The sequence below is a fragment of the Glycine max genome, chromosome 14 (genome assembly GCF_000004515.6).
Source record: "Glycine max cultivar Williams 82 chromosome 14, Glycine_max_v4.0, whole genome shotgun sequence".
Taxonomy (NCBI): Eukaryota; Viridiplantae; Streptophyta; class Magnoliopsida; order Fabales; family Fabaceae; genus Glycine; species Glycine max.
Window position 1 is genome coordinate 13,840,862 of NC_038250.2, and position 27,753 is coordinate 13,868,614.

The 27,753-nt window shown below is 32.6% G+C and overlaps 2 protein-coding genes, 1 long non-coding RNA gene and 1 pseudogene across 7 annotated transcripts; 2 read left to right on the top strand and 2 right to left on the bottom strand.

Annotated features, from left to right (window-relative positions):
• Window positions 1-10,732: 10,732 nt before the first annotated feature.
• LOC121173434 (DEAD-box ATP-dependent RNA helicase 1-like) lies at window positions 10,733-11,450 on the bottom strand. The gene is made up of 3 exons (XM_041009028.1): window positions 11,335-11,450; window positions 11,105-11,264; window positions 10,733-11,026 (listed from the first exon to the last, which is right to left on the bottom strand). Exons 1-3 carry the CDS (start codon window positions 11,448-11,450, stop codon window positions 10,733-10,735), a joined length of 570 nt encoding a protein of 189 aa, XP_040864962.1.
• A 439-nt stretch (window positions 11,451-11,889) lies between these two features.
• LOC100775696 (DEAD-box ATP-dependent RNA helicase 1-like) lies at window positions 11,890-13,248 on the bottom strand (annotated as a pseudogene).
• Window positions 13,249-14,458: 1,210 nt separating this feature from the next.
• Window positions 14,459-21,480, top strand: LOC121172726 (homeobox protein knotted-1-like LET12). 4 transcript variants are annotated; one of them, XM_041008820.1, is made up of 13 exons: window positions 14,459-14,840; window positions 14,914-15,067; window positions 15,140-15,232; window positions 15,875-15,929; window positions 16,058-16,251; window positions 16,364-16,495; window positions 17,403-17,674; window positions 18,014-18,171; window positions 18,379-18,657; window positions 19,723-19,841; window positions 20,608-20,654; window positions 20,785-20,880; window positions 21,413-21,480. In XM_041008820.1, the coding sequence occupies exons 1-6, from the start codon at window positions 14,638-14,640 to the stop codon at window positions 16,415-16,417; spliced, it is 753 nt and encodes a 250-aa protein (XP_040864754.1). In that variant the 5' UTR covers window positions 14,459-14,637; the 3' UTR covers window positions 16,418-16,495; window positions 17,403-17,674; window positions 18,014-18,171; window positions 18,379-18,657; window positions 19,723-19,841; window positions 20,608-20,654; window positions 20,785-20,880; window positions 21,413-21,480. The 4 variants fall into 4 exon arrangements, with proteins under 4 accessions (XP_040864754.1, XP_040864755.1, XP_040864756.1 ...); XM_041008821.1 differs by having other exon boundaries at window positions 18,023-18,171; XM_041008822.1 differs by having other exon boundaries at window positions 17,403-17,557; window positions 18,023-18,171.
• LOC100776775 (uncharacterized) lies at window positions 21,479-27,721 on the top strand. 2 transcript variants are annotated; one of them, XR_005888182.1, is made up of 6 exons: window positions 21,479-21,619; window positions 21,824-24,682; window positions 24,764-24,953; window positions 26,933-27,039; window positions 27,400-27,447; window positions 27,538-27,721. It is a non-coding gene; the product is annotated as an uncharacterized lncRNA (long non-coding RNA). The 2 variants fall into 2 exon arrangements; XR_005888183.1 differs by having other exon boundaries at window positions 21,535-21,619; window positions 22,117-24,682.
• Window positions 27,722-27,753: the final 32 nt, after the last annotated feature.

The window sequence follows — 27,753 nt, forward strand, 5'->3', positions numbered from 1 at the left end:
TTCTCCCTCTTAACAAAAGATTTCAAAGGACTAACCGCCTGAGATATCTTCTGTTTCTTACAAAAGATTTCAAATGACTAACTGCTTGAGATATCTTTTTCCCTTTCCCTTTATACAAATGATTTCAAAGGACTAACCGCCTGAGATATCTTTTGTATCCCCCTCACAGAGAATTCAAGGGACTAACCGCCTAAGAATTCTTTGTCCTAACACATTGGAGGGTACATTATTTGTGGTACAAGTAGAGGGTACATCTACTTGGGTTGTTATACTGAGAACAAGAGAGGGTACATCTCTTGTGGATCAGTTCAAGTGAAGGGTACATCCACTTGGTTGTTCAAAGAAAACAAGGGAGGGTACATCCCTTGTGGATCTTTGGCTTGTAAAGGATTTTACAAGGTTGAAAGAAATCTCAAGAATCGTTGGTTGCTTGGGGACTGGATGTAGGCACAGGTTGGTGCCGAACTAGTATAAATCTTGTGTTTGTCTTCTTCTTCCCTACACTCTTTAATTTCCGCTGTGTACTTTTAATTGCCGCTTTTACTTTTGGTTAAGTTATTGTTTCAGTTCTTTACTTTCTTAACTTAGTAGTAAAAGCCTAGTTGAATCTAGTAACATTAAGAAGGATAAATTTTTTAATTAGTCAAGACACATTAATAATTAATTCAACCCCCCCTTCTTAATTATTCCGAGGCCACTTGATCCAATAGGAAATACAATCATAGAAAAACCTAGGGAACAATGGAGTGAGGAGGAAAAGAAGTTAACTCAATATAATTTAAAAGCCAAAAATATAATTACATCTACATTAGGAATGGATGAATACTTTAGGGTGTCAAACTGCAAAAATGCAAATGATATGTGGGATACCTTACAATTAACCCATGAAGGAACAACAGATGTGAAAAGGTCTAGAATAAATATTTTAACTCATGAATATGAATTATTTAGAATGAATCCTAATGAAACCATATAGGACATGCAAAATAGATTCACTCACATAGTTAATCATCTTGCATCCTTAGGAAAAATATTTCCAAATGAAGAACTTATTAATAAAGTTTTGAGATGCTTAAGCAGGGAATGGCAACCAAGGGTAACGGCCATTACTGAATCAAGGGATCTTTCTAACATGTCTCTTGCTATTTTTTTTGGAAAGTTATAGGAACATGAAATGGAATTAATGAGATTGAATCAGCATGAGGAGAATGATAAGAAAAAGAAAGGACTTGCTCTTAAAGTTTCATCTTCAATCCAAGAAGGAAGTGATAAAGAGGATTCAAATGAAGTAGACGAAGATGATGATTTCAGTCTTTTTGTGAAAAGATTCAACAAATTTATAAGAGTCAGAGGAAAACAAAGAAGATTAAATTTCAAATCAAAGAAAAGGGCAGAAGATTCATCCTCTACTCCAAAATGTTTGAATGCAATCAACTAGGACATCTGAGGGTTGATAGTCCAATTTTCAAGAAAAGAATGGAGAAATTTGAAAAGAAAGCTTTTAATGATAAGAAAGCTAAGAAGGCCTACATTACATGGGATGACAATGATATGGACTCATCTGAAGATTCAGAAAACGAAGTTGTAAACCTGAGTCTAATGGCCAAGAATTATAAAAGCGATGAAGAGGTAACATCTTCTGACAACAACATATCTATTTCATTTGATGAATTACAAGATGCATTCACTGATTTACATAAAGAATTAGTTAACCTTGCAAAACTGGTTTCATCTTCTAAGAAAACTATTTCAAACTTAGAAAAATAAGTTTTTAATTAAATGAAGAATTAGAAAATCTTAAGACTGAAGTTATAACTTTAAGATCAAATGACACAAATCATTCTTCCACCATAAAAATAATGCATGATAATATAGAAGTATCTAATTCATGTAATTATTATAAAAAGTACATAGAAAAAATCAAGGATTTAAAAATTTCTCTTACCAAATTTTCTATTGGCAAAAATAATCTTGATATTATATTAGGAAAACAAAGACATGTTTTTGATAAAGTAGGGTTAGGATATAAAACTAATAAGCAACAAAAATTTTATAAAAATTTCTTTGCATCCACACAAAAATATAGTTTTCCTTTCTTAACTTATTTTTATTGTGGAAAGAAAGGACATGGTACATCTACATGTTATTTTAAGAAAAATAGCAATAATATTAAAATGATATGGATCCCAAAAGGATCTTTTATTAAAACTAACACACAAGGACCCAAGAAAGTTTGGGTACCTAAGTCATAAACATGCTCATATAGGATTCCTTGAAGAAGAGTTGGTACATAGATAGCAGATGCTCTAAACACATGACAGGAGATGCATCAAAATTTACTCATATTTCTCCCAAGAAAAATGGACATGTGACTTATGGCAACAACAATAAAGGTAGAATTCTTGGAATCGGAAAAGTAAGTACGAATTCATCTACTTCCATTGAAAATGTTCTACTTGTTGAAGGTCTTAAGCACAATTTGCTAAGTATCAGTCAATTATGTGATAAAGGCTATCTAGTATCATTTGACTCTCATAACTATGTCATTGAAAACAAACATGATAGAAATATAAAGCATATAGACTACAGAACAAATAATGTTTACATGATAAATTTAGATCAAAAACAAAATCATGATCAATGTTTTCTTAGTAAAGATGATGATCATTGGTTATGGCACAAAAGAATTGCCCATATAAACATGGAACATTTAAATAAACTGATTTCTAAAGATTTAGTTATTGGTTTGCCAAAACTTAAATTTGAAAAAGATAGATTATGTGATGCTTGTCAGAAAGGAAAACAAGTAAGGGTTTCTTTTAAATCAAAGAATATTTTGTCTACAACTCAACCCTTACAACTTTTGCATATGGATCTTTTTGGTCCCTCTAGAACTATGAGTTTTGGAGGAAACTATTATGCTCTTGTTATTGTTGATGATTACTCTAGATATACATGGACATTATTTCTTACTCATAAAAGATATGTTTTTCATGCTTTCAAGAAACTTGCTAAAATTATTCAAAATAAGAAGAATCTCAAAATTGCATCTATTAGGAGTGATCATGGAGGAGAATTTGAAAATAAAGATTTTGAATTATTTTGTGATGAACATGACATTGGGCATAATTTTTCTGCACCTAGAATCCCTTAACAAAAAGGAGTTGTTGAGAGGAAAAATAGATCCTTTGAAGAAATTGATAGAACTTTACTAAATGATACATTTCTTCCAAAATATTTCTAGGCTGAAGCTGTAAATACTGCATGTTACATCATGAATAGAGCTTTAATTAGACCTATCTTGAAGAAAACTCCATATGAATTATATAATGGAAGAAAACCTAACATCTCACATCTTCATGTGTTTGGATGTGAATGTTTTGTGCTAAACAATGACAAATATAATTTAGGAAAGTTTGATGCTAAATCTGATGAAGGTATTTTTCTTGACTATTCATTACACAGTAAAACATTTAGAATATATAACAAAAGAACTATGATTATTAAAGAATCTATTCATGTTGCTTTTGATGAAACTAATGCAATTTTGCCAAGAAAAGATATACTAGATGATATTACTGAATCTTTAGAAGAAATTCATATTCATGGAAATGATCATAAAGGCAAAAGAGAAGAAAATGATGAAAATTTTCACATTGATGAAATAAAAACAAATGTTGATCTTCCAAGAGAGTGGAGAGCTTTTAGATACCATCCTCTTGACAATATTATTGGTGATATATCAAAAGGGATAACCACTAGACACTCTCTCAAAGATATTTGCAATAATATGGCCTTTGTTTCTATGATTGAACCTAAAAATTTGAAAGAAGTCATAATAGATGAACATTGGATAATAGCTATGCAAGAAGAGTTGAATCAATTTGAAAGAAATAATGTTTGGGAATTAGTTGAGAAGCCTAATAATTACCCAGTTATAGGAACAAAATGGGTATTTAGGAACAAGTTAGATGAAAATGGAATAGTCATTAGAAATAAATATAGGTTAGTAGTCAAAGGATATAATCAGGAAGAAGGGATAGATTATGAGGAAACATATGCTCCAGTTGCTAGATTAGAAGCCATTAGAATATTATTAGCCTTTGCATCCATAATGGATTTTAAACTTTACCAAATGGATGTGAAAAGTGCCTTTTTGAATGGTTTTATCCAAGAGGAAGTATATGTAGATCAACCCCCTGGTTTTGAAAACTCAGATAAGCTTAATCATGTTTTTAAATTGAAAAAGGTTTTATATGGCTTAAAACAAGCCCTTAGGGCTTGGTATGAACATCTGAGTAAATTCCTTTTAGAAAAGGATTTTTCAAGAGGTAAAGTTGATACTACTCTTTTCATTAAAAGGAAGTTGAATGATATAGTATTAGTACAAATCTATGTTAATGATATTATTTTTGGATCCACTAATGATTCTCTATGCAAAGAATTCTCTCAAGACATGCAAAGTGAATTTGAAATGTCAATGATAGGTGAGTTGAATTTCTTTCTTGGGTTGCAAATCAAGCAAACCACAAATGGAATATTTATCTATCAATCAATCAAAGTATTGCAAAGAATTGATTCACAGATTTGGGATGGAAAATGCTAAACATATAGCTACTCCAATGAGCACTGCTTGCTACTTGGATAAAGATGAAACCGGTCAGTCAATAGATATTAAGAAATATCGAGGTATGATCGGATCTCTTCTTTATTTATCTGCTAGTAGACCTGATATCATGTTTAGTGTTTGCATGTGTGCTAGATTTCATGCAAATCCCAAAGAATCACATCTTAGTGCAGTTAAAAGAATTATGAGATATCTATTAGGCACTATTAATATAGGATTATGGTATCCTAAAAATTCCACTTGCAATCTAATAGGATACTCTAATTCTGATTTTGTCGGTTCTAAAACTGATAAAAATAGCACTAGTAGAACTTGTCATTTCATTGGATCTGCTCTAGTTTCTTGGCATAGTAAGAAACATAATAGTGTTGCTTTATCCACTGCTTAGGCGAAATACATTTATGCTGGCAGTTGTTGTGCCCAAATTCTTTGGATGAAACAACAACTTTCTGATTATGAAATATTTCTTGATAATATTCCCATAAGATGTGATAACACGAGTGCTATAAATCTATCTAAGAATCCTATTCAGCACTCAAGAACCAAGCATATAGAGATAAGACACCATTTCTTGAGAGATCATGTTCAAAAGAGAGATTGTGTACTAGAATTCGTTGATACAAATAATCAGTTAGCTTATATCTTTACGAAACCTCTCCCTAAAGAAACCTTCTTTGCAATTAGGAGAGAATTAGGAGAGAATTCGGAGACCCACCAACACCAATTCCTCCTTCTCTTTCATCTCCCCGGTCATCCACCATGTTTTCCTCCGATGATTAGCGTCAGAGGTACTACTCTCAATTTTGTAATGGCGTTATTCTTGACCCTAAGTACCTAGACCTTTAATTCTTTGATGGTGAAACATTTGATTGTTACCAAGTGTTTCAAAACTCTGAATTGGTTTAATTCATGTCTCTTAAATTACCCTATTTTCCTGAATTAGTTAGAGTCTTCTATAACAATTTAAAAATTCAGGATGGTGTTCTTTATTATAAGGTGCATAAAATTCCTATCATTCTTGATTAGTCCTTGTTTTATTCATTGACTAAACTGCCCAATCAAGGTGTTCTTTTCGAGGGCACTCTTGTTGATGACTGGAAACTTAATTATTCAAGTCTTGATGCTCGCAGAATGGTCTGTAGTGACCATGCTGACATGACCAACAGATTGCTTGTTGGGTCATTTACTTTTGATTGTTACATCATGTACTACATTATTTTTCGGATTTTAATTCCTAGGTCCACTAACCTTGCCCAAGCCTCTGAGGAGGATTTGATTCTATTGTGGGCCCTTCAAACTGGTCATCAGCTCGACTGGGCCCATCTTGTTCGGTACCAGATGCATAAGGCATTACGGGCCAATGCACCTTTGCCATATCCCCATCTTGTTACCATCTTTCTTCATCATTTCAATGTACCCTTGGATGATGAACCTTTTGTCAAGGTTAAATGGTCTTTTTCCATTGGTGTCGGTGCTATTACATCCTTTGGTTATTGGAAAGACGTGGATGGTCAGTGGGTCCGCAAGCAAGATCTACCATATTCTATTCCCAACGAGCATACACCATCTCCTCCACCACAATGGGACGCTTCCTCCTCTCTACTGACTGAAGTCCTCACTGAGCTTCACGCATTTTTTAGTGATCATTTTGATGCAATGGATACTCATATCACTCGGCTTGAAGACTATATGAGTTTCATCAGGTGTTGCTTCGATCCACCGGTAGATTCTTAGTTATGTTTCTCATATTTTAAGTCATTAGTTTTATGGTTATTTTTAGCCTTGTAATTGGGTTTTAGCTACTTGGTACTTTGGTTATTTTTGGATATTTTGTTTTGTTTACTTTGTGCCTTAGCTATTTCGTTTATGGTTTGCTTTGTTTGGATTTTTTAGCCTTTGCTTGGCTTTGGTTTTGGATTATTAGATTTGTTTGACTTATGCTATGGATTGATTTAGTTTGTGGTTGATTTATAATTTTCTTCGATCGTTTTTAACTTTTTGATGTTGCCAAAGGGGGAGAGAACCTAAGGGTAGAATTTATCATCAAGATAGGCATATAATTTATCATCAAGCTAGGCATAAATTCCAATCTTAAGGGGGAGTAAGGATGAGAGCACACATTACAAATTGTGTATCGTTTTTCTTGATTTCAGATTATTGTCATCATCAAAAAGGGGGAGATTGTAGAAGCATATGTAATATGAAGTTTTGATGATGCCAAAGATGAAAGTTATTCAAGTTTGATCCAAGTCAAGAATCAAGAAATTCAAGAGGAATGATGAAATTAGTCCATAGGATGTTAAAAGAATTCCTTAAATGAGGTTGCACAGGTTTGGCCTGAGGATGAACTTCTCAAAACATCTTAAAAAGCTTTAAAGTGAAACTATATTTTCAAAATAAATGTTTTTCTCTCTAGTAATCGATTACCAGAAGCCAAATGAGTTTTAAAACAGTTTACAAATATTTGAATTTCAATTTTAAACTGTGTAATCGATTGCACAGAAGATGTAATCGATTACCAGAAGATAGAACTATTTTAAATAGCTTTTAGAAATTATGAATTTAAATTTTAAAACTTGTAATTGATTACAACAGTTATATAATCGATTACCATACATGAAATTTTAGAATTTCAAGTCTGAAGAGTCATATCTCTTCAGAACTAACTATGTAATCGATTACCATATTTATATAATCGATTACTAGTGAGGAAATTTTAAAAATAACTCCCAAAAGTCACAACTGTTCAAAAGATTTTGAATAGCCACCAAAGGCCTATAAATAGGTGACTTGGGTTCGAATTTCCTAAGAGTTTTTTAGAACCAAAATTGTCTTATCCTCTTAAAAAGAAAGCCTTGACCAAACACTTTCAAAATCTATAAGGATTCTTGTGTGATCTTCATCTTGTAATATTCTTATCTTCAAGAGAGAAATTATCTTCTTACTCAAAAGATTATTGTTCAAGAGACCGTAGGTCTCTTAAGTTGTAAAGATTTCTAAACATAAGGGAAGGGTATCCCTGTGTGGTTTAGTCTTTGTAAAAGAATTTTACAAGATAGTGAAAATCTCAAGTGGGTTGCTTGGAGACTAGACGTAGGCACAGAGTGTGGCCAAACCAATATAAAATTGAGTATGCATTCTCTCTTTCCTTAAACTTCTTTAATTTATTGCAATTTATTTTTGCTTTGAAGAAGTTTAATTTGAATTGTTCTTTAATTAATTCATATTAAGGGTGCATATTCTAATTCAAGAGAGAGTTAAAATTTCATTTGGGAAAAGTTTTTATCTTAATTCAACCTCTCTTCTTAAGATACTGAGACCACTTGTCTAACAATAACCAAATACATTTACAAATACTCTTGGCATTCGTTTTTATTTTTCTTTTAAAGTAAAATGCAGAAAAAATACAATACACTTTTTTTTATCTTAATAACATAATTATGAGGTTTTCTATTTTATTTTTTCACTTTTATTTTATAATAAATACATTCTTTTGTCATGAGTAAGAGACTATATTATCTTTCAACTTACTAAATTAAACAAAGATTCTTCGAGTAAATAGATTGTTTCCTAATATAAATGCAAGTAAAAAATGAGTTCTTTTCCTTTTTTTCAATCTTGCTATTTTGCTATTGTTTTTCTTTACAATAAGATTCATTTTTTTTTTTGGATTTCCTCTTCTAAGAATATGGAAATTTTTAAAGTCATTATTTTTCCTTTTAAAAAATAAATGATTTTAAAATTATAAAAATCCATTCTTAAAAATAGGTTTATAATTATGTTGTGTTTCAAAAGTTCTTTTTCTACTTTAATTTTCTAAAATTTATTTAAAAATTAAAAACAAATCAAATTTTTTTAAAAAATAATTCTGCTTTTGTTTTTCTAAATTTCATTAAATATTTTTTTAAAAAATCAATAGTTTAAATTTAATTTTTCTTTTAAAAATATTTTTCATTTAACAAAAATTGTGGATTACTCACTTCCAGAATTATCAGTATGCAATTTTAAAATTTATTTAATTAAAAAAATGAAATTTAAAACTAGAAAATTGGATCAGATAAAGAATTGAATTATCAATATGTTGTTTTGGATGTTTTTGAAGAGAGATAAACTAGTGGCAAACCAGAAGAAATGTTACTTCGGTCAAACAACCGTAGACTACTTGGGTCATATCATTTTGAAAGATGCATCGACCATGGATCCCAACATAGTCAAAAGTGTGATTGAGTGGCCGGTTCCAAGAAATGTGAATGGGGTGCACGGTTTCTTAGTACTAACCGGCTACTACCTCTAATTCATTAAGGACTAAGGGAAAATAGCTTGCCCTCTCACTGACTTGACTAAGAAAGATGGGTTTAAATGGGGAGACTCGGAACAAACAAATTTTGAATTTTTGAAGTAAAAAATGACTATAGGGCCGATCTTAGTGCTACCTAACTTCAGTTAGGAATTCGTCATAGAGAGCAATGCTTTAGGCCACGATTTAGGGGCTATTTTAATTCAGCATGGACGACTAGTGGCATATTTTAGCAAGGCACTCAAGGACATAAATTTAACCAAGTCAGCCTATGAAAAAGAACTTATGGTAGTGGCGTTGGCAATTAAACATTGACGACATTATTTGTTGGGACGCAAATTCACTATGTGTACTGATCAGAAGAGTTTACATCAATTTCTTCAATAGTGGATAACTACTATGGATCAACAAAATTGGGTTGCTAAGTTGTTGGGTTATCGTTTTGACATCATCTATAAGTCAGGCCTAGAAAATAGAGGGGCTGACGCATTGTCTCAAATGTATGAAGAAGGGGAATTGAAAGCTATGGCACACCACCCCATATGACCAGAGGGCAAGGCAGTTATTGAAGAAGTCCACCATGATGACATCCTTCGCAACATCATTGAGGCCTTGCAACAGAACAAAGACACCAAACCTGGTTACTCTTATAGGGGTGGTGTGCTTCTCTACAAAGGAAGGTTGGTCATTTCAACCTACATTGCTCAAGGAATATCACTCCACTCCTTAGGGTGGCCATTTTGGGTTCTATCGCACGTATAGGAGACTCGGAGAAAATTTATTCTGGATGGGCATCAAGAAAGATGTCCAAGACTTTGTTAAGAAATGTGATGTTTGTCAACGTCAAAAGTATTTAGTGGTGGCTCTTGGGGCTTACTACAACCTCTAAACATTCCCAACCAGATTTGGGAAGAATTTTCTATGGATTTCATTACTAGGCTCCCCAAATCCAAAGGATACACTGCAATTCTTGTGGTTGTGGATTGTCTGTTAAAATACAGTAACTTCATCCCATTAAAGCATCACTACATAGCAAAGACGCTGGCTGAGATTTTCACTATGGAGGTGATCTGTTTACATGGAGTTATGGCATCCATTTTGAGTGACAAAGATCCCATCTTTGCTAGTGGTTTCTAGAAGGAACTGTTCAAGTTGTGATAAATGCTAATTATGAGTATTCGGGGCTAAATTATAGAGGAATTTATAATTTTTCTCTTCTAATTTTTCATTTTTGAGCAAATAATTGTTAAACTAATTTAGAAGTCCACTAATCTGCACCTATAAAAGAAGAAGAGAGAAGAAGGAAACTAAAATTCCAACATAATACAATTTCTTATAGAAGGTTAGAAGAAAGAGAAACAAGCAATGAAAGTCATTCCTTCCCTCTATTCCCTTTCTTATCTTTTCCCCCCTTTATTAAATATTTCCCTCTTGCAATTGTAAAGCCTTCATGACAATGAGAGGTTAAACCCTCTTTGTTGGGAACTTGGCAACCAACTACTCTTGATGTAATTTCTCTTCCTATCTATTTATAATATTACATTTGCATTATCCTTTTTGGTGCTTAATATTATTGCTTGTGGCTTGATCACCCATTTGCATGGTAAGTTTTAGGAATAGCGCTGAAAAATGTTATTTTCTAATAGAACTGGAAAATGGTATCTAAATAAAGTTATCACTAGAGATATGTTGATATTTGTTTAGCTAGTTATACATCTTTATTCTTAATGCAATTTACTATTTTAGCTCTATAAAGGGATTTGGGAGAGAAAATAAATAAATTAGGCTTTTTCATGTGGGGGCCAAAGTTATAGTATATTAGTAGATGCAGGTTTAAATCGATCTGCTTCGTCAACCACGACATAACAAAGATGCTTCAACGACAACTTGTTGACATGGTCCACTAGCCTTTCAGGGGTCGCTACCAATATGTCGACCTTGCTTTGGAACCACAACGGAGACAAAAATCCAGGATTTGGACCGTCGTCTTCTCCAGGTAGATAAATGAGGCTAGAAAGCTCGTGGCGAAGCAAAGATTGACCAGTAGCCAAGCAAATATGGAGACCCAACAGTGATGCAAAGGCGTCGAAGACGAGCTTAACCTGCAAAGCAAGGTCGCGGGTGGGAACTACAACCAAAGCACAGAGGTGGCCACCGGTGTCGGTGGACAAGTTTTAAACGATGGGAAGAGCATAGGCCAAAGTTTTGCCACTTCCGATGGGTGATTTTATGCAAAGGTCTTGCTCAAAGTCACCCGGTCCAATCGTTTCTTGCCAAAGTGTGACCTGAACCGGGAACAGCTTCGAGATTCCCATGTTCTCCTCCAGTACCGACTGTAACCTAGTTGTGAAGTGGAATTAATCAATTTGAGATGAGATAGCAAAATTGAAATTAATGGGTGGAGGAGTACCTGCGTTTCATCAAAGGAACACTACAAACAGGGAGTTCTTGACAGCGAGTGATGTCGACAGGGTGGCGCATCCATGGCACAACCGCCACACTTGGCTGCTGCTTTTCTTCCTCCATTCTTTCCAAAAACCCTAAACCTTTCGTTGCATGCACCTTATTTGATGTTGGGTCGGACATAAATCATCTCTTCTTTTTTTATTCATACAATCACATTATAGAAGCCAAAGCCAATCAGTTACTCCTATTGCAAAATTGGTATGACAATAACAAAATAAATACAAGTGTATCACCTAATGCTTAACTATAAAATATAAGAACTTTAATAACGAGAAATACTTGAAAATGTAGAAATATAAAATTTGGGATTTCAATAACTTTTTTTGTCAAAACCCCAGCATATATAGTTTTCAATAAATTTGGGATACCAGTCATTTTTATTTCAAAGTTTTTTAATACAAGTTTTTTTAAACATAAAATAAGCTAATCTAGTCTAAACTTTAAACACGCTACTCATCCAAAGATGAAAAAGTTCTTTCAGAACAAGTTTTCCATAATGTCAAGTCTAAAAGGAGAGAACATTTAGCACAAAGTTTGAAACATTTACTATTTGTTCAGAGTGAATCAAAATGTACCTTCTTACCCGTTGATGTTTTAGACTAGAAAACTCCTTGATACCAATTTTCAGATCACCAAAACAATTTAACAATTTGCAGAGATGATGTGTTGATTCTACAGATCTTGTAAAAACTATGCAATTTTCTTCTCCTAGGGATTTCAAAAGGGCAACCAAATACAAGGGTTTGACCTTTCTTTCACAAATCTACAAAACAATAAAATTATAAATAGAACAACATAAGGGGACTTTTTTGGTAGAAACTATAAAATTTCAAATTAATGAAGAATTAAATAAAACTAGCTAGCTATATAATAGCATGACATATTTATGGTGAAAAAGGCTAAAAATCATATCCCAATCACACCCTCTGTAAATTAAAAGAAACAAAAACCCTATGCAGTGTCATATACCAGTTTGTAACATTCCAAATATTCTGGGAGTCGATAACGCATTTTCCCAGTACTCAGGAATAAAGGGTGATGCAAATTAAGTTGAGCAAGCCTTCCTGGGTCTCGAGTTAATGTAGCAGATAAAACTATCTTTGTCAGCCTAGATTGAGTTAATTTAAGCACAGTAGGTAACCAGGACTGGTAGTCCTCGCGTAGCAATCGATCTGCTTCGTCAACCATGAGATAACGAAGATGCTTCAACGACAACTTGTTGACATGGTCCACTAGCCTTCCAGGGGTCACTACCAATATGTCGACCTTGCTTTGGAACCACAACGAAGACAAAAACCCAGGATCTTGACCATCGTCTTCTCCAGGTAGATAAATGAGGCTAGAAAGCTTGTGGCGAAGCGAAGATTGATCAGTAGCCAAGCAAATACGGAGACCCAACAATGATGCAAGGGCGTCGAAGACACGCTTAACCTGCAAAGAAAGGTCGCGGGTGGGAACTACAACCAAAGCACGGAGGCGGCCACCGGTGTCGGTGGACAAGTTTTGAACGATGGGAAAAGCATAGGCCAAAGTTTTGCCACTTTCGATGGGTAATTTTATGCAAAGGTCTCGCTCAAAGTCACCCGGTCCAACCGTTTCTTACCAGAGTGTGACCTGAACCGGGAACAACTTCGAGATTCCCATGTTCTTCTCTAGTACCGACTGTAACCTAGTTGTGAAGTGGAATTACTCAATTTGAGATGAGATAGCGAAATTGAAATTAATGGGTGGAGGAGTACCTGCGTTTCATCAAAGGAACACTACATATAGGGAGTTCTTGATAGCGAGTGATGTCGACAGGGTGGCGCATCCATGGTAGAACCACCACACTTGGCTGCTGCTTTTCTTCCTCCATTTTTTCCAAAAGCCCTAAACCCTTTCGTTGCAGGCACCTTATTTGATGTTGGATCGGGCATAAATCATCTCTTCTTTTTTTATTCATACAATCACATTATAGAAGCCGAAGCCAATCAGTTACTCCTATTGCAAAATTGGTATGACAATAACAAAATAAATACAAGTGTATCATCTAATGCTTAACTTTAAAATATAAGAACTTTAATAATGAGAAATACTTGAAAATGTAGAAATATAAAATTAAAATATATGATAAACACTACTTCACAATAGACAAAAGACTATTTATTAGAAGTATCATCTTTGAATGTTTGAGTCACTAAATTGATAATTTCACTTGTAATATTAGTCTTATCATTTGTTCTTATCCTAAGCTTAAAAAGATGGTATGGACATTTTTTTTTTACAAAGATATTAATATGAAATAACACATGCTATTAGAATGAAATAACACCTAAAAATATGATGAATCTTTATCGTAAATCGTGAATGTCCCTTGTAAGTAAATACTTGCAGGAATTAAGCTTACTCTTGTCTCTAACACATGCATGCATTCAAATTTCAAAATAATAACATTACTTGCCACTTAGCCATTATACTTGTCAATGTTAATTTCTAGGAATAATAATAATAATCTTTCTTATTATGCATGTCAGATGAGTATTACTAGTAAGGATGCAAAGGTCACCTTTCTATCGCCATTATTCAGGTGAAGATTTAATTACTAACGAGGGATGTTTCTACTTTCTAAGTAATGCAGAACCTTTAGATACAATCACAAATGGTTAGTTAGTTAGTTTTGCAAGTTATGGTGCTTTAAGTGACACGAAGAGGATATTTGTAATTTAACAAAATGGATTTGTTGGTAGTATGTTGTTTTGAACCTTATGCATGTTAAGTAATAATGCTTTCTTTTCTTAGTTTCTCTATTATGTTCTTCAATTCTAACTATTTTCCTACACTTAATTTCAATAATTAATTATTTTTATTAAAAAAAGTCAATAAAATATATAAGACACCATAAACATTATTACAAATTCATCATTCAACATCATCAAATTTATATCGATTATTGAAAAATCGATATAGTAAGACATACGGTGGTATTTTTGTAATTTAAATCAACTTTTAAACGTGTGAATGGTGATTTTTTATCAAACTGCCTTTTGATTTAAATATTATTAAGGCAGTTTTATAAGAATGTCTTTGTTTGTAAGCTAACTACTAACGTTTTAGCTAGCACTTTCTTTGAATTCATTATATTTTAATTCTTCATTTTCTAAGCTGATATACACTTCTCGCATTCACTTTCAGTTTCACTCCTTAGCCTGGTTATAGGAGCTAGGGTTTATCGAGGCTTTCGATTCGTTCCTTCCTCGCTGTTACAACAATGGCGAAACCTGGGCGAGGTCGTCGCTCTCCCTCCGGTTCCGTTTCCGGCTCCTCTTCCCCCTCCGACTCCGGTTCCTCCTCTCGCTCGCGCTCCCTTTCTCGGTCCCGTTCTCCCTCGCGCTCCATATCGTCTTCCCCCTCCTCCTCCTCTTCCTCCCGAAGCTCCCGCAGCCGCAGCCCTCCCCCGCAGAGGCGCCGAAGGTACCGCTAATTTAGAGATTGATGAAACATTTCATTGCTATTTTAAAGATTGCGCCTTATTGAAATATTTTAGTCCCGCAGAGTATAGAGATTGCGCCGAAGATATCGCTATTTTAGAGATTGCGCCGAAGCTCCCGCAGCTGCAGCCCTCCCCCGCAGAGATCTCATTTTATGGTATAGGATCATTTTTGCTGCTATTGTCACAATTTTATGAAGGAAACCAAGAGGTTCATAATGATTTTTTCTTTTGTTCAAATAAAGCCATTTGAAAATCGTATAATTATGTTATAATGGCACAGGTGGAAGAACTTCTAAAATTATATGCAAGTGAGAAATATATTCTCATGGTGAATCAGCAGCTGGAAGATTTGAGATTTTATGTTTCTTTCAAGGTATGACTTTATTTCCTTTTGAGATATAACTAGAAAACATAATCCTCATTCGACGTTGTTAGATATAAAAACTATTCATGATCTTTCAGTTCACCTGACAACTTAGGCTGCTTTTGGGATAGTTGGTCATTGATAGTGTATTCTATACTCTATGACCATGTGGTTAGGAGTTTGGTCCTTGTCACCACCATTCTTTTAGCTAAAAGTTTAATTTTTCTTCAAGGTAGGCAGTTAGTTTTGTTCATTGTTCGTACTTTTAGCTTAAATGGGCTAGTGTATGAGGGGGCGTTTATCTGCTGTGTTGTCTTTGATTCCTAGAGTTGATGCTTCACTTTCCAAAGAGGACAGAATTATTTCAAGAAAAAAATGAGCTGCTGCCACCTCAAGGACTAACTTGGCAACGTTAGTGAGGTTTTAAAGAAACAGGGAAAAAAACATTAATGACATGAAGAAAAAGTACAAGAAATTGAAGAAGCAACTTGAGGAATCAAACACAAACAGTGATCTGATTAAATGATGTTTCCTACCAACAATAGGTAAGATGTTTTGGAGATGGGGATTTAGGATTATTTATGGAATTTAGAAGTATGTGTGTTTTGAGCTGGATAGACTTACTGTACCTTATTGATAATCACACTGCAGGTTGGAGCTACAAGTGTTTCAGTATTGCGAAGTGTGTGGCATACTTTCTGGCTAAGTGAGAACTGGGTTAGCTAACTTTTTGTGCACAAATAAACAGCAAAAGCACACGACTCTTTTTGCAATTAGAGGAGTACTAAAGTGATACTAGTATTTTTTTTTATCACATGGTGCATGATTTAACAGGAGTTTCACCCGGGGAAGGCACGGGAGCAACAATGTCTGATGACGAAGATGAGCAAGTAGGTAGTGATGCCAATCTGTTTGATGGTGCTTTGGATGGTCCTGATAGCATGGGATTCGGTCCTCTTATTCCCACAGAGAATGAGAGGTCCCTCACGGAACGTGTAAGACCTGAAGTAAAGCACGAATTGAAACAGGTAAGGGATTAAATGTTAATAGCTTTTAAAAGTCTGCGTTCGAGTCCCATCATTTTGAATCTCTTCCCCCGTGATTGACCTCAATGTCTTTTTAAAAAAAATTATTATGTAGGGTTATAAAGAGAAAATTGTGGACATAAGAGAGGAAATTTTACGCAAGAGATGAGTTGGGAAACTTCCTGGTGACACGACCTCTGTCCTTAAAGCTTTGTGGCAATCACATTCCAAGTGGCCTTACCCTACAGTAAGAACCCAAGACTTTACTATATATTTTTTTCTTTCAGTAAACCCTGTTCAAACATATTTGAACGAATTTAAATTGTGATTTTGGATGTTGGTGTGTTTGGGTGGCCCTGGTCAGAAGATGTTTTATTAAGTGTTTATGTAATGCAAGGTTGGTCAGTTTGGTTTTGCACTAATGTATGATTACTTTGTGGAATATACTTAAAGTTGAAGATTTTTTAGAAATCTGTTTTTTTTCTTGTATATGTGTAATCAGGAGACTTGTTGTGCCTTGGTGACTTGTTGGTCATGGGTTCGAATCCGGAAACAGCCTCTTTGCATATGCAAGGGTAAGGCTGCGTACAACATCCCTCCCCCATACCTTCGCATAGCGAAGAGCCTCTGGGCAATGGGGTACGAAGTTTTTATATGTGTAATCAGGAGAGCCAGAGAGGGGTCTTGTATTGTAAGTAGCTGTTGAAATGGAAACCCATTGATAAGCAGAATTTTTTTTCTATCAAATGCAAAATTAGCTGTATATTTGTATCTAATTCTTTGAAGGATTATAAGGAAGGAGGGTTGAAAGAGAAAGGATGGACTTTTGGTGTCTATGTATAATTGTATGCTATAAAAAATGATTTTTATTTTTGGTTAGGCACTAGTATTTATGCTGTAATTTTACATGTATGATTTGATCGCTGTTAGATGCACCAATTAACTGGCCATGCTAAGTTTTTTAATAAATTGTGTTAACCACTTGTTGCAGTAATCAAGAGTTAGATCATTCATTTCAATATTCTTAGGTTTTGTTTGCTGTTTACCAAATCTGTTATGTGGGTAATGAATTTTAATCTACTATTGCTTATTGTTGGTGGCCATTTCTTCTGAAATTTAAGACTGATAATTTTTACACTTGCTGCCTGTTTTAGGTGGCTACGAAGACTGAGTCAAATAAAGTTGCAGGGAATGCCATTTTATATGAATGTGTTCAAACAATAATGAGCATTGAAGATAATGGTGGCTTACATGTACTTGCCATTAATATCCTGGGAAGATTCTTGTCAAACCATGACAACAATATCAGGTTTATTTCTGCTCATTGCTTCTCTTAAATAATGAGCATTGAAGATAATGGTGGGTTACATGTACTTGCCATTAATATCCTGGGAAGATTCTTGTCAAACCATGACAACAATATCAGGTTTATTTCTGCTCATTGCTTCTCTTTCATAAGTAACTGAAAGTTTTGATTAAGACCTACTAACACCAGCACATTGAGTGTTCACATTGCAAAGTTCCACTATAAAAGCCAAAAGAAACACAAAAAATTAAGCACTGTAAGAGGTCTAAGATGTCTCCTACAACTAGGGAATAATGTTTTGTTACAGTCCAATGACTTGATACAAGAATCTAGTAAGTGCTCTTGATTAGTAGGATTGATCTCTTGACCCCTTTATTAAATATTCTCCTGTTATGCTCCAACTTACAACTATAACACTCATGGCATGTGACCTGGATCTGTCTATTTTTTCAATGTCAGAATATCCAGATTTTGCCAGATGCCCGCAAATCAGTATTTTGACTGATATTAACTCAATATGAAGAGAGTAATCTCTTTTTGTAGTTGTGTTTCGTGCGTTTTTACTGGCTGCTGGAATCCCCAACAAGGATGTTCTCCTACGGAAGAAAAGGGCTAGGGTACGTTGTTGGCTTATAAGTTTTTCCTTTCATAATATTTTATATACAAACAAACTAAATTAGAGTCTGATTGACATGTAGTGTAATTCTAAAAGTTAATTTTTATATGGTTAAGTAATCAGATATCATCTTTGACATAATTTTTAAGGTATAAATTAAAAGTGTTTTATTTGTACCCAGTTTGACTGAAAAATAATTTTGTGACAGATTCTAAAGCCAGCTTTCACAGTTATACGGGATAAAGAATCAAAATGTTTGCTTGTGTTCATCCGTGGAACTCAAAGCTTAAAAGACACACTGACAGAAGCAATCGGTGCTCCCGTGTCCTTCAATCATTTCATTTGAACGATGATGGTGAGCTGAAGAGGAACAACAGGGTTGCAGGACATGGACACTGGTATGGTTGCCGCAGCTCGTTGGATTAAGAAGCACTGCACCACTATACTACTTGAAGATCTTTGTCGACACCCCGATTTCCAAATCAAGGTATTGTTATATATACTCGGTTAATTTGTCCAAAAAAAAGGTATTGTTATCCTTTTACTATAGTCTTTTGGAAGAACATAGATTATAATTAATGTTCACTATAGCAAAGAAAAATTGGAAAATTATTGTATTCCCCTTTTCATTACATTTATACGTGAGCAAGTGTTAATTTTTATATTTTTATTTTCTGAAAATATATATATTTTTTAATTTTTTGAGATTTAGAAAATATGTAGGTATCAACGATAAAGTATTTTAAGATATCATCACATTTTTATTTCTTTAAAAAAGAATGAAAATGTTGATGTATTATTTTGAGTTTTGGACTTATTTTTAAAAATGTTTTCAAATTATTTTTCTATATTTTAAATAAATATATTTTTTTATTTTAATTTTATTTAAAAATATAAATAAAAAACATCCAAATCAAACTTCACCTTAATTTTTTTGTTCCTTACTTTATATGTTTTCACTTTAAAGGCATGTTCTTGCTTCAACAATTTATAAACTCGACCTTTTTTTCTATTGTTATAATTATAATAATCTTTTCATAGATCGTTGGGCACTCGCTTGGTGGTGGTACGGCTGTGCTGTTGACATATATGCTTAGAGAAATAAAGCAGCTCTCTTCATGCACTTGTGTCACATTTGGCCTAGGCATGTGGTTATACTAATTAGTACTTCTTAAATTTACATCTAAACTTTTAATTTTTTCAAGATTATTGGGTAACTGATTTAATTGGTTTTTATTATAATTGAATTGATCATCAAATGATTTTTGGTATTAACCAGTTGTAGAATTAATAGCGCGTTATGCAGATGTAATTATAGTCTGATAAACTCAAATTTTGGGTAGCTAGGATGCATAAATGGTTCTGTATATATAGACGAATGAAAAATGCATGTACAAGAGTTCAGCTACGTACATGAAACACATTTGTTTTGAAATAATTGTGTACATAAGTTCTGCATATCTTATTTAAAATTTTTATTGGGAATGAATAAGTGATAGATATAAAAATTCATATTGCTAAGTCCTTGTTACACAATTGTAATTTTTTGCAGCTGCCTCCGTATCATTGGAGTTAGCAGAATTCGGGAAGCCCTTTATCACTTCCATTATAAATGATTCAGACATAGTGCCTACATTGTCAGCTTATTCTATTCATGATTTCATTTCTGAGGTGCTCAAACTAGCTAGCTAGTTCTCCCAATCTAACACGGCTTTAGCAAATATATTGATTTATGTTTATTTTCTTCATTATTTTCTCTCCATCATTCTAAACACAACATATATATTTGGATAAAAAGAAAAATAGAAAATATATATGAAAAACTATGCATTTCTATTATTTAATTAATTAAATAAAAAATTGAACTTAATTTTTTGTATTTTCCTTTCTCTGCAAATTTTAAAAGTCTCTCCTCCCATGGAAGATATTAATAGTAGTACTCAACACTCCACTGGGATATATAGTGTCCTATTAGGTATTGACTAAACATATAGTTGGGGCATGCCTGCAGTTTAATTTATATGCTGTCAGTGTAAAAAATTTACACTATCAATCTCAAGCATAGACTATTTATTTACTCTTTAATGAATCTAAGTTGGAACACTACTAAAATAGTTTTAAAAAGAAAATCAAGAGTTTAATAGGAAAACATTGTCAACCGATCAAAAATCATCTTTAATATGAGTTCTAAGGTAGCTGTTATAAAAGCAACAAATGGTAAAGATGAAATAGGGACTAAATTTCACATATTGAGTACTGTTACCAGTTCAATTTTGTTATCTGAGCTGGGTGCAAAGTTTTGGACATCATTTCAGTTGGCTCTGTACTTGTTGAAAATATTGCTATACTTGTATTATGTTTGTTTGAGCTTGTATAGTTGTTCCTTTCTTCAGTAGCCTTGTATTAGGTGAATCTTAACCTTGATTACTCTATGCAGGTGGAGTTCCAAATCTGGCCATGGTTGAGAGTGTGGACAATCAGAAGGTAGACATGTAGAATCAATGTTACTTGTGAATAACTTGTTAAAATTTCAAATTGTAATTTCGTTACGGCTAATTTTCTAACAAATACCATTAGCTATTTGACAAACCTTAAGGTGTTCTTGTACCTCTAGAACTGCAGGTAGCAAATCATCTTGACCGTATGGTGTCAACCCTTCGAAGAAATCCTCTGAAGGTTTTGGTGCAAGTAAATACGAGTGGAGAAGAATGTAAGTTCAGCTTAAAATTATAATGAGTTACTCTAACTCCTTGTTATACTTTTTGGATCTTATGAGGTTTCCTCACTCCCTTTGGGTGTGAGGAAAATTCTTGCTTGAGGCATTAGAAATCCTTCTTGTGTACATTGTAACCTGTAAATTTGTGTTACTGACTTGCCTTCATGTACTGAGACTTCTTAATTTGACATCAGGGAATTGTTATTCGTATTTAGTTCTTTAATGCTTTGCATGGAATTCCATCAATTAGAATATATATTTTCCCCTTATCCCAGGGTTATTGTACTACATTCAAACTTCTATTTATTCATTTTAGATAATGACACAGTAATGTTACTTAATTAGTCACTGATTGCAGCTATTCCGCTATTGTTTGTTAACATAGTGTATCATATTCTTCTATTATGTCTTGGCATTTCAAGTACATTGTTGGCATGCATTATTTGTCAGAATATATTATAATGCTCTTTTTTCATACATATTTTACATAACTGAATTTTGTTTATGGATTCTTATATTGTTGCAGCCAAATCTGGTATTGATCCTTCCAACTGTGTTGACTTAATCAATACAAAAAGATGCGAGACACAAAAAGAAAAGAAGAAAATAATTGAAAAGTACTTCAAGAAGTTCATGATTTACTCTTTAACCCAACCAATCCAGAAGCTAGTAGGAATTTCAACAAAGCACAACAACATCAGGACCCTACTGGTCTTGCATGCAGCCAAGGAAGGTACTTACAGGTGATCGTTATTGTGCCACATGAACTAAACAGATCTCGTAGTTATTTATCAGTAGCATCATCATCAAAGTTCTTTACATGAAAGTTTGATGATGATGTTACCGATAAAGAGCTACGAGAGTGTTTTTAGCCGACGCTGCAAATTTTCTCAACTCCAGAATTGCTTCCCTTTGATCTGAACCTTTCCAATTTCAGAATCATCATTTTCTGAACACCAATTGATACCAAGAAAGAAAAAAAGAAAGAAAGAAAGAAAGAAAGAAAGAAAGAAAGAAAGAAGGAAAGGCCAAAACAGAATGCTTATGGATTACACTGACTGTGTACATATATCTTAAATTTGCAACAACTGTTCTTATAACAATTTTTATTAAGTAAAAATTATAGGAGTTAAGTTAACTAAAAAGAAATTTCTAGTAGAATCAAATTCAGTTTTTTTTTTCTTCACCATAGCTGATCTGTTCTGATCTGTACATTTTTGAATTTGACAGTTAGTTTTACTGAACCTAACAAATTGCTGTATCGTATATATGCTAGGCACACAGGTTCTATTTTCTCCTTTATTTATTTTCTAAATCCTTCTCTTATTTTTTCTATTTAATTATTGAATTTATTGGAATTTAGACTCTTTCAGTTCAATAAACTTTAAAACTCTTGAGCCTAGGGATACAAATATATTGTATGCTTCCATGTGAATTTTCTTCTCTTAATGCTTATGAGTTATGACTAATCTTGCTCACTTAAGGGATTATTATATTGTTCACAGTAGGGGAAAAAGGATTTATCATCTAAGGAATTAGGGTTAAATTAATTAAATTAAAGAAATTGGTTAGCAATTGCATAAAACATGGATTTAATGTTACTTATAATTAGTTCCTTTCCATTGCTGGTTTAATATAATATGATTTGCTGGAAATGATCATAAATCAAGTAAAACCTCTGCAGATAACATGCTGTATGATAATCGGTAAAATTAAATATACATGATCAAACATACAAAGGAGAAAACAAAACAAATGTATTCCAGTCTTCTATTGAAACTTGGAAAATTCTTCGTTGACAACTTACAAGATCACACAAAATTCTCAATACAACATAGGATACGAACGAGTAAAGAAAAAGAAATTCCGTCAAAATTGAATACATATTTCACCACAGACTGACTTAATCAATACAAAAAGATGCGAGACACAAAACGAAAAGAAGAAAATAATTGAAAAGTGCTACAAGAAGTTCATGATTTACTCTTTAACCCAACCAATCCAGAAGCTAGTAGGAATTTCAACAAAGTACAACAACATCAGGACCCTTCTGGTCTTGCATGCAGCCAAGAAAGGTACTTACAGGTGATCGTTATTGTGCCACATGAACTAAACAGATCTCGTAGTTATTTATCAGTAACATCATCATCAATGTTCTTTACATAAAAGTTTGATGATGATGTTACCGATAAAGAGCTACGAGAGTGTTTTTAGCCGTCGCTGCAAATTTTCTCAACTCCAGAATTGCTTCTCTTTGATCTGAACCTTTCCAATTTCAGAATCATCGTTTTCTGAACTCCAATTGATACCAAGAAAGAAAAAAAGAAAGAAAGAAAGAAAGAAAGAAAGAAAGAAAGAAGGAAAGGCCAAAACAGAATGCGTATGGCTTACAATGAATGTGTACATATATCTTAAATTTGCAACAACTGTTCTTATAACAGTTTTTATTAAGTAAAAATTATAACAGTCAAGTTAACTAAAAAGAAATTTCTAGTAGAATCAAATTCAGTTTTTTTTTTCTTCACCATAGCTGATCTGGTCTGATCTGTACATTTTTGAATTTGACAGTTAGTTTTACAGAACCTAACAAATTGCTGTATCGTATATATGCTTTGCACACAGGTTCTATTTTCTCCTTTATTTATTTTCTAAATCCTTCTCTTATTTTCTTATTTAATTATTGAATTTATTGGAATTTAGACTCTTTCAGTTCAATAAACTTTAAAACTCTTGAGCCTAGGGATACAAATATATTGTATGCTTCCATGTGAATTTTCTTCTCTTAATGCTTATGAGTTATGACTAATCTTGCTCACTTAAGGGATTATTATATTGTTCACAGTAGGGGAAAAAGGATTTATCATCTAAGGAATTAGGGTTAAATTAATTAAATTAAAGAAATTGGTTAGCAATTGCATAAAACATGGATTTAATGTTACTTATAATTAGTTCCTTTCCATTGCTGGTTTAATATAATATGACTTGCTGGAAATGATCATAAATCAAGTAAAACCTCTGCAGATAACATGCTGTATGATAAAATGTCTTTTACTTGGACAGCAGATTCTTCATATGAGATCACAAGCATATAACTCTGCTATCAATTTTCTTTGCATAAGAGATTGATTATTACGGAAAAGTTTGGAGCTTGTTCTATGAATTATTTGAGAATTCCTTGGGCTAATTCTTTGTAGGGAGACCAGTGTTCTAAAATTTCATCTAGTTTTGTTATTTTTACTTTCATTGTGCATCATACATAAAATGGTATGTTGGTACTTTGATGTCACAAGTGTTTATTATTTTTATGATATTGGCGTAGCTTAGTTTTCTTTGGTGTGTCACAGCTGCAGTCATTTCTTTTGTAGAAATCAACTGTTTAGTAACTTGAAAAGTCTCAACCACACAAAAAAGTACAGCAGAAGAAAGTACTAGAATTTATTAAGTTACTGAATTATTAAGTTACTTGGTACTTGTGGATTACCTCTTAGTGCATAGCCCCTTTTTACGTTTATTAAGTTTCTGAATTATTAAGTTAATGTTAGTCCCCATTTTTGTTTTTTCATTATTAAGGAACTCTTGCCCTCATATTCCCTAGTAGTTTTCTTATCTTCATTTTAATGAATTTATATATTGAAGGACCTTCTCATTTAAAAACTCTTGTAATTAACTTCTTGTTGTACAGATTTTGAAACCAGGTTTTACAATAATAGCTGATCACGAGATGAAATGCCTTTTGTTATTCATTCGTGGCACACATAGTATCAAGGATACTCTAACAGCTGTTACAGGAAATGTGGTACCATTTCATCATACTATTCAGCATTAAAGTTATGCTTTCCCTTTATCTATATTCAGCATTTTGAAACAAATTTTGCAGATAGCAGACTGAAGCTGGTGGCAGGATCTGCTGAAGGATATTCTGGACATGTTGATGGAAGGTTTAGGGAGGCAAGGATGAATCACCCCAAAGGGATAACGGAAAAATAAATTCCAATGGTGGCTCTGATTTTTTGGGCATGCCGCAGTTTAAAGCTCAAGAGGCTGTAGCAAAAGCATTACAGAGGAAGGTATTGTTATTCTATTATTTGTTTCACATGAGAAATAAAAAATGTGCTTTATTGAGGACTAGTTTTGGTGATATGCTTACAAATAGTGGTGGAGCTTGAAAAAGAAAAATTGGAGGGACCAGAGTAATTAAGATTATAATATATAAATATAATATTTTTATAATATTATTTCCTATACGTGATTTTAGGTATTTGATAATAATTTCATATTTTTAGAATAAAAAAATTACAAATATTAAAATCAAAGCTTGTTCATTTTATGAAAACTAACAACATACCTAAATATAGAATCGAATATCAAATATTTAACAAAATATATATAGGGATTTATTTAACAAAATTTACTTATATATATTTATCAAAAATCATAATGATTTACAATATTAATAATTAATTTTATAATTAATTATTATTATTATTATTATTATTATTTTATGTCCATTATTATTTCAGTAAAAAAAATGTTATCCATTATTCTACGTTATCCTCGAGTCAAATTCCTATTCTAGCATAAGAATATTAATAAAAAAATATTACTAGATAAAACTTTACGATAGATTCGTTAAATAATTGAAAATCCTTTTTTCATTAATAAAAGTAACCAAAATTTGTTTAACAATAAAGAATATTGGAAAGTGTGTTCTAGCCTTCTTCTATTGCCTTTGATTTATTTTGATTAGTGGTCGTTCATTGTCAAGTGTAGAAATTAATTACTCACGCATAAACATCTTGGATTTACTTTGATTTTCTCCATTACCCATCCCCTTCAAAGATGGAAAAATGGAAATGATTATGGGAGTGGAAATAGGTTAAAGGATTAAGGGTTTAGACAAGAGGGATTCATGGTTTACATTATATCAGATTTGAAAAACTTATTTATTATTTATTAAATAAATCGTGCTAAAATATTTTTAAAATATTTAATTAAAACATTACTTTTCAAAATCATTTAAAATTTTGGCCAATATATTATTATTATTATTATACACTGTAAGACTATGTACTTATTTTTTTTTTTACAGAAAAACTATATACATGTTGATTTCATTGATATCTAATGATAAATTTAAGTTTATTAATTTGTTTGAAAATTAATAATGTTTATTTCGAAGATTTTAATATAAACTAGATTTTTAAGTTTTTAAATCATACTATGCTTTATCGAACTTAAACAAACTTATATATTTAATATATAACAAATATCTAGCTTTAAAATTAGAAAACAAATTAAGTTAACAATACACATTGGATTTGTAGGAGAGAAAACGGGTCCAATACTAGTATAACTCATTCTTAGAAAAATGCAAAAGGAGTTTTAAATAAGACTAATAATGTCATCATAAAAAAAAGTCATTTAATTACCGTAAATATGACTAATAATGTGCTTAATTTCATATTTCAAATGTGAATTTTCATATTTTAGATGTAATTTTTATAAGCCAATATTATGTTTTTTATATCCTAAACATTATTTGGTTTTCAATATGTTTCCAAATATGCTATAAATCCTAGACAGAGGATTACAGTCTACAATAATATCTCGAGATCTTACCAAAAAATTAAAAAAAGAAAACAAAAACTAAAATTATGACAGTTACAAATAAAAAGGAAAACAAATTATTGTTAGATTCAAGCTGAATAAAGCTTAGCTTGACTTCACCTAATTTTATTCTTGATAATTATACATATAATACTGCATGCCAACCAAGGATTCCCTGTTTTTTATTTGCTTTTTTTTTTTTTATTCCGGTCTTTGTCTCTTCTACAACCTAACTACGTGTTTGGTATCGAAGTAGAAGCTACTAGTAGCATGCATAGTCTGCTACTAACAGTAGCTTTCACGTTTTTTCTTCTTACAAGTTGAAGTGATTTAGCTTCAAACATCCAAATTACACACACTAATTAAGCCTGGGATGATTGAGGGTATTTGATGTGCTTAAATTCTCTAAACTTCGTAAGGTTTTCATGCTGTATTGTAGTGAACCAATTCTTCACAATTCTGATGTCTAGAGCTGTCTACTCCAATTCTGATGTGTACATCTTTGATGATCCCCTAAGTGCTCTGGATGCGCATGTGGCTAGACAGGTTACCTTCATGCCAACTAACTCATCTATAGCTTTTGTTATTTCTATTGCTTCAGTGTTCTAATTCATATTGCCATGCAACATGCCTTATATTTACATTTCTTTTGTTTCTATACTATTGTTCTCTTTTCCGTATTTAAATTAATAAATTATTTTCAGTATTTTTTTTCCATGTAATATGTATGTATGTACATGTCCCTGCTAATAGTTGACATTTGTCAGTGTTATGTAAAAACAACGAATATGATGTTGCAAAGTTTGGGCTTGCTGATTTGCGTAAAGTTCTTGGCATTATACCACAATCTCCTGTTCTCTTTTCAAGTATTTATTTATGATATAATTTTCTGAAATTATATTGTAGTGTTTGATGCCATTGCTGGATCTTTGAGTTCATGCTATGTGGCAACTGGTGATTTCTTTTGCCAATTAATTTGTGAATCTCCTCTTATGTTTTGAGGTGTATCAAAGTTGTTTATAGGTTTTTGGTAAACAATTTCAGGTTCTTTCTCAAGGACTGCAGTGAATTTCAGTGCTGGATGTCAAACATCAGTATCAAATATTGTGATGGTCGTTACAGTGTTTGTCTCCCTGGAATTGTAGCTATTAGATCATAACTATATGTATAGCTTCTTTGTGTCAATGATACAAATTGGAAATATTTAATTATATGTTTTTTTTTACTATACTGCTACCTATTAAAGCATAAGCTAACTTA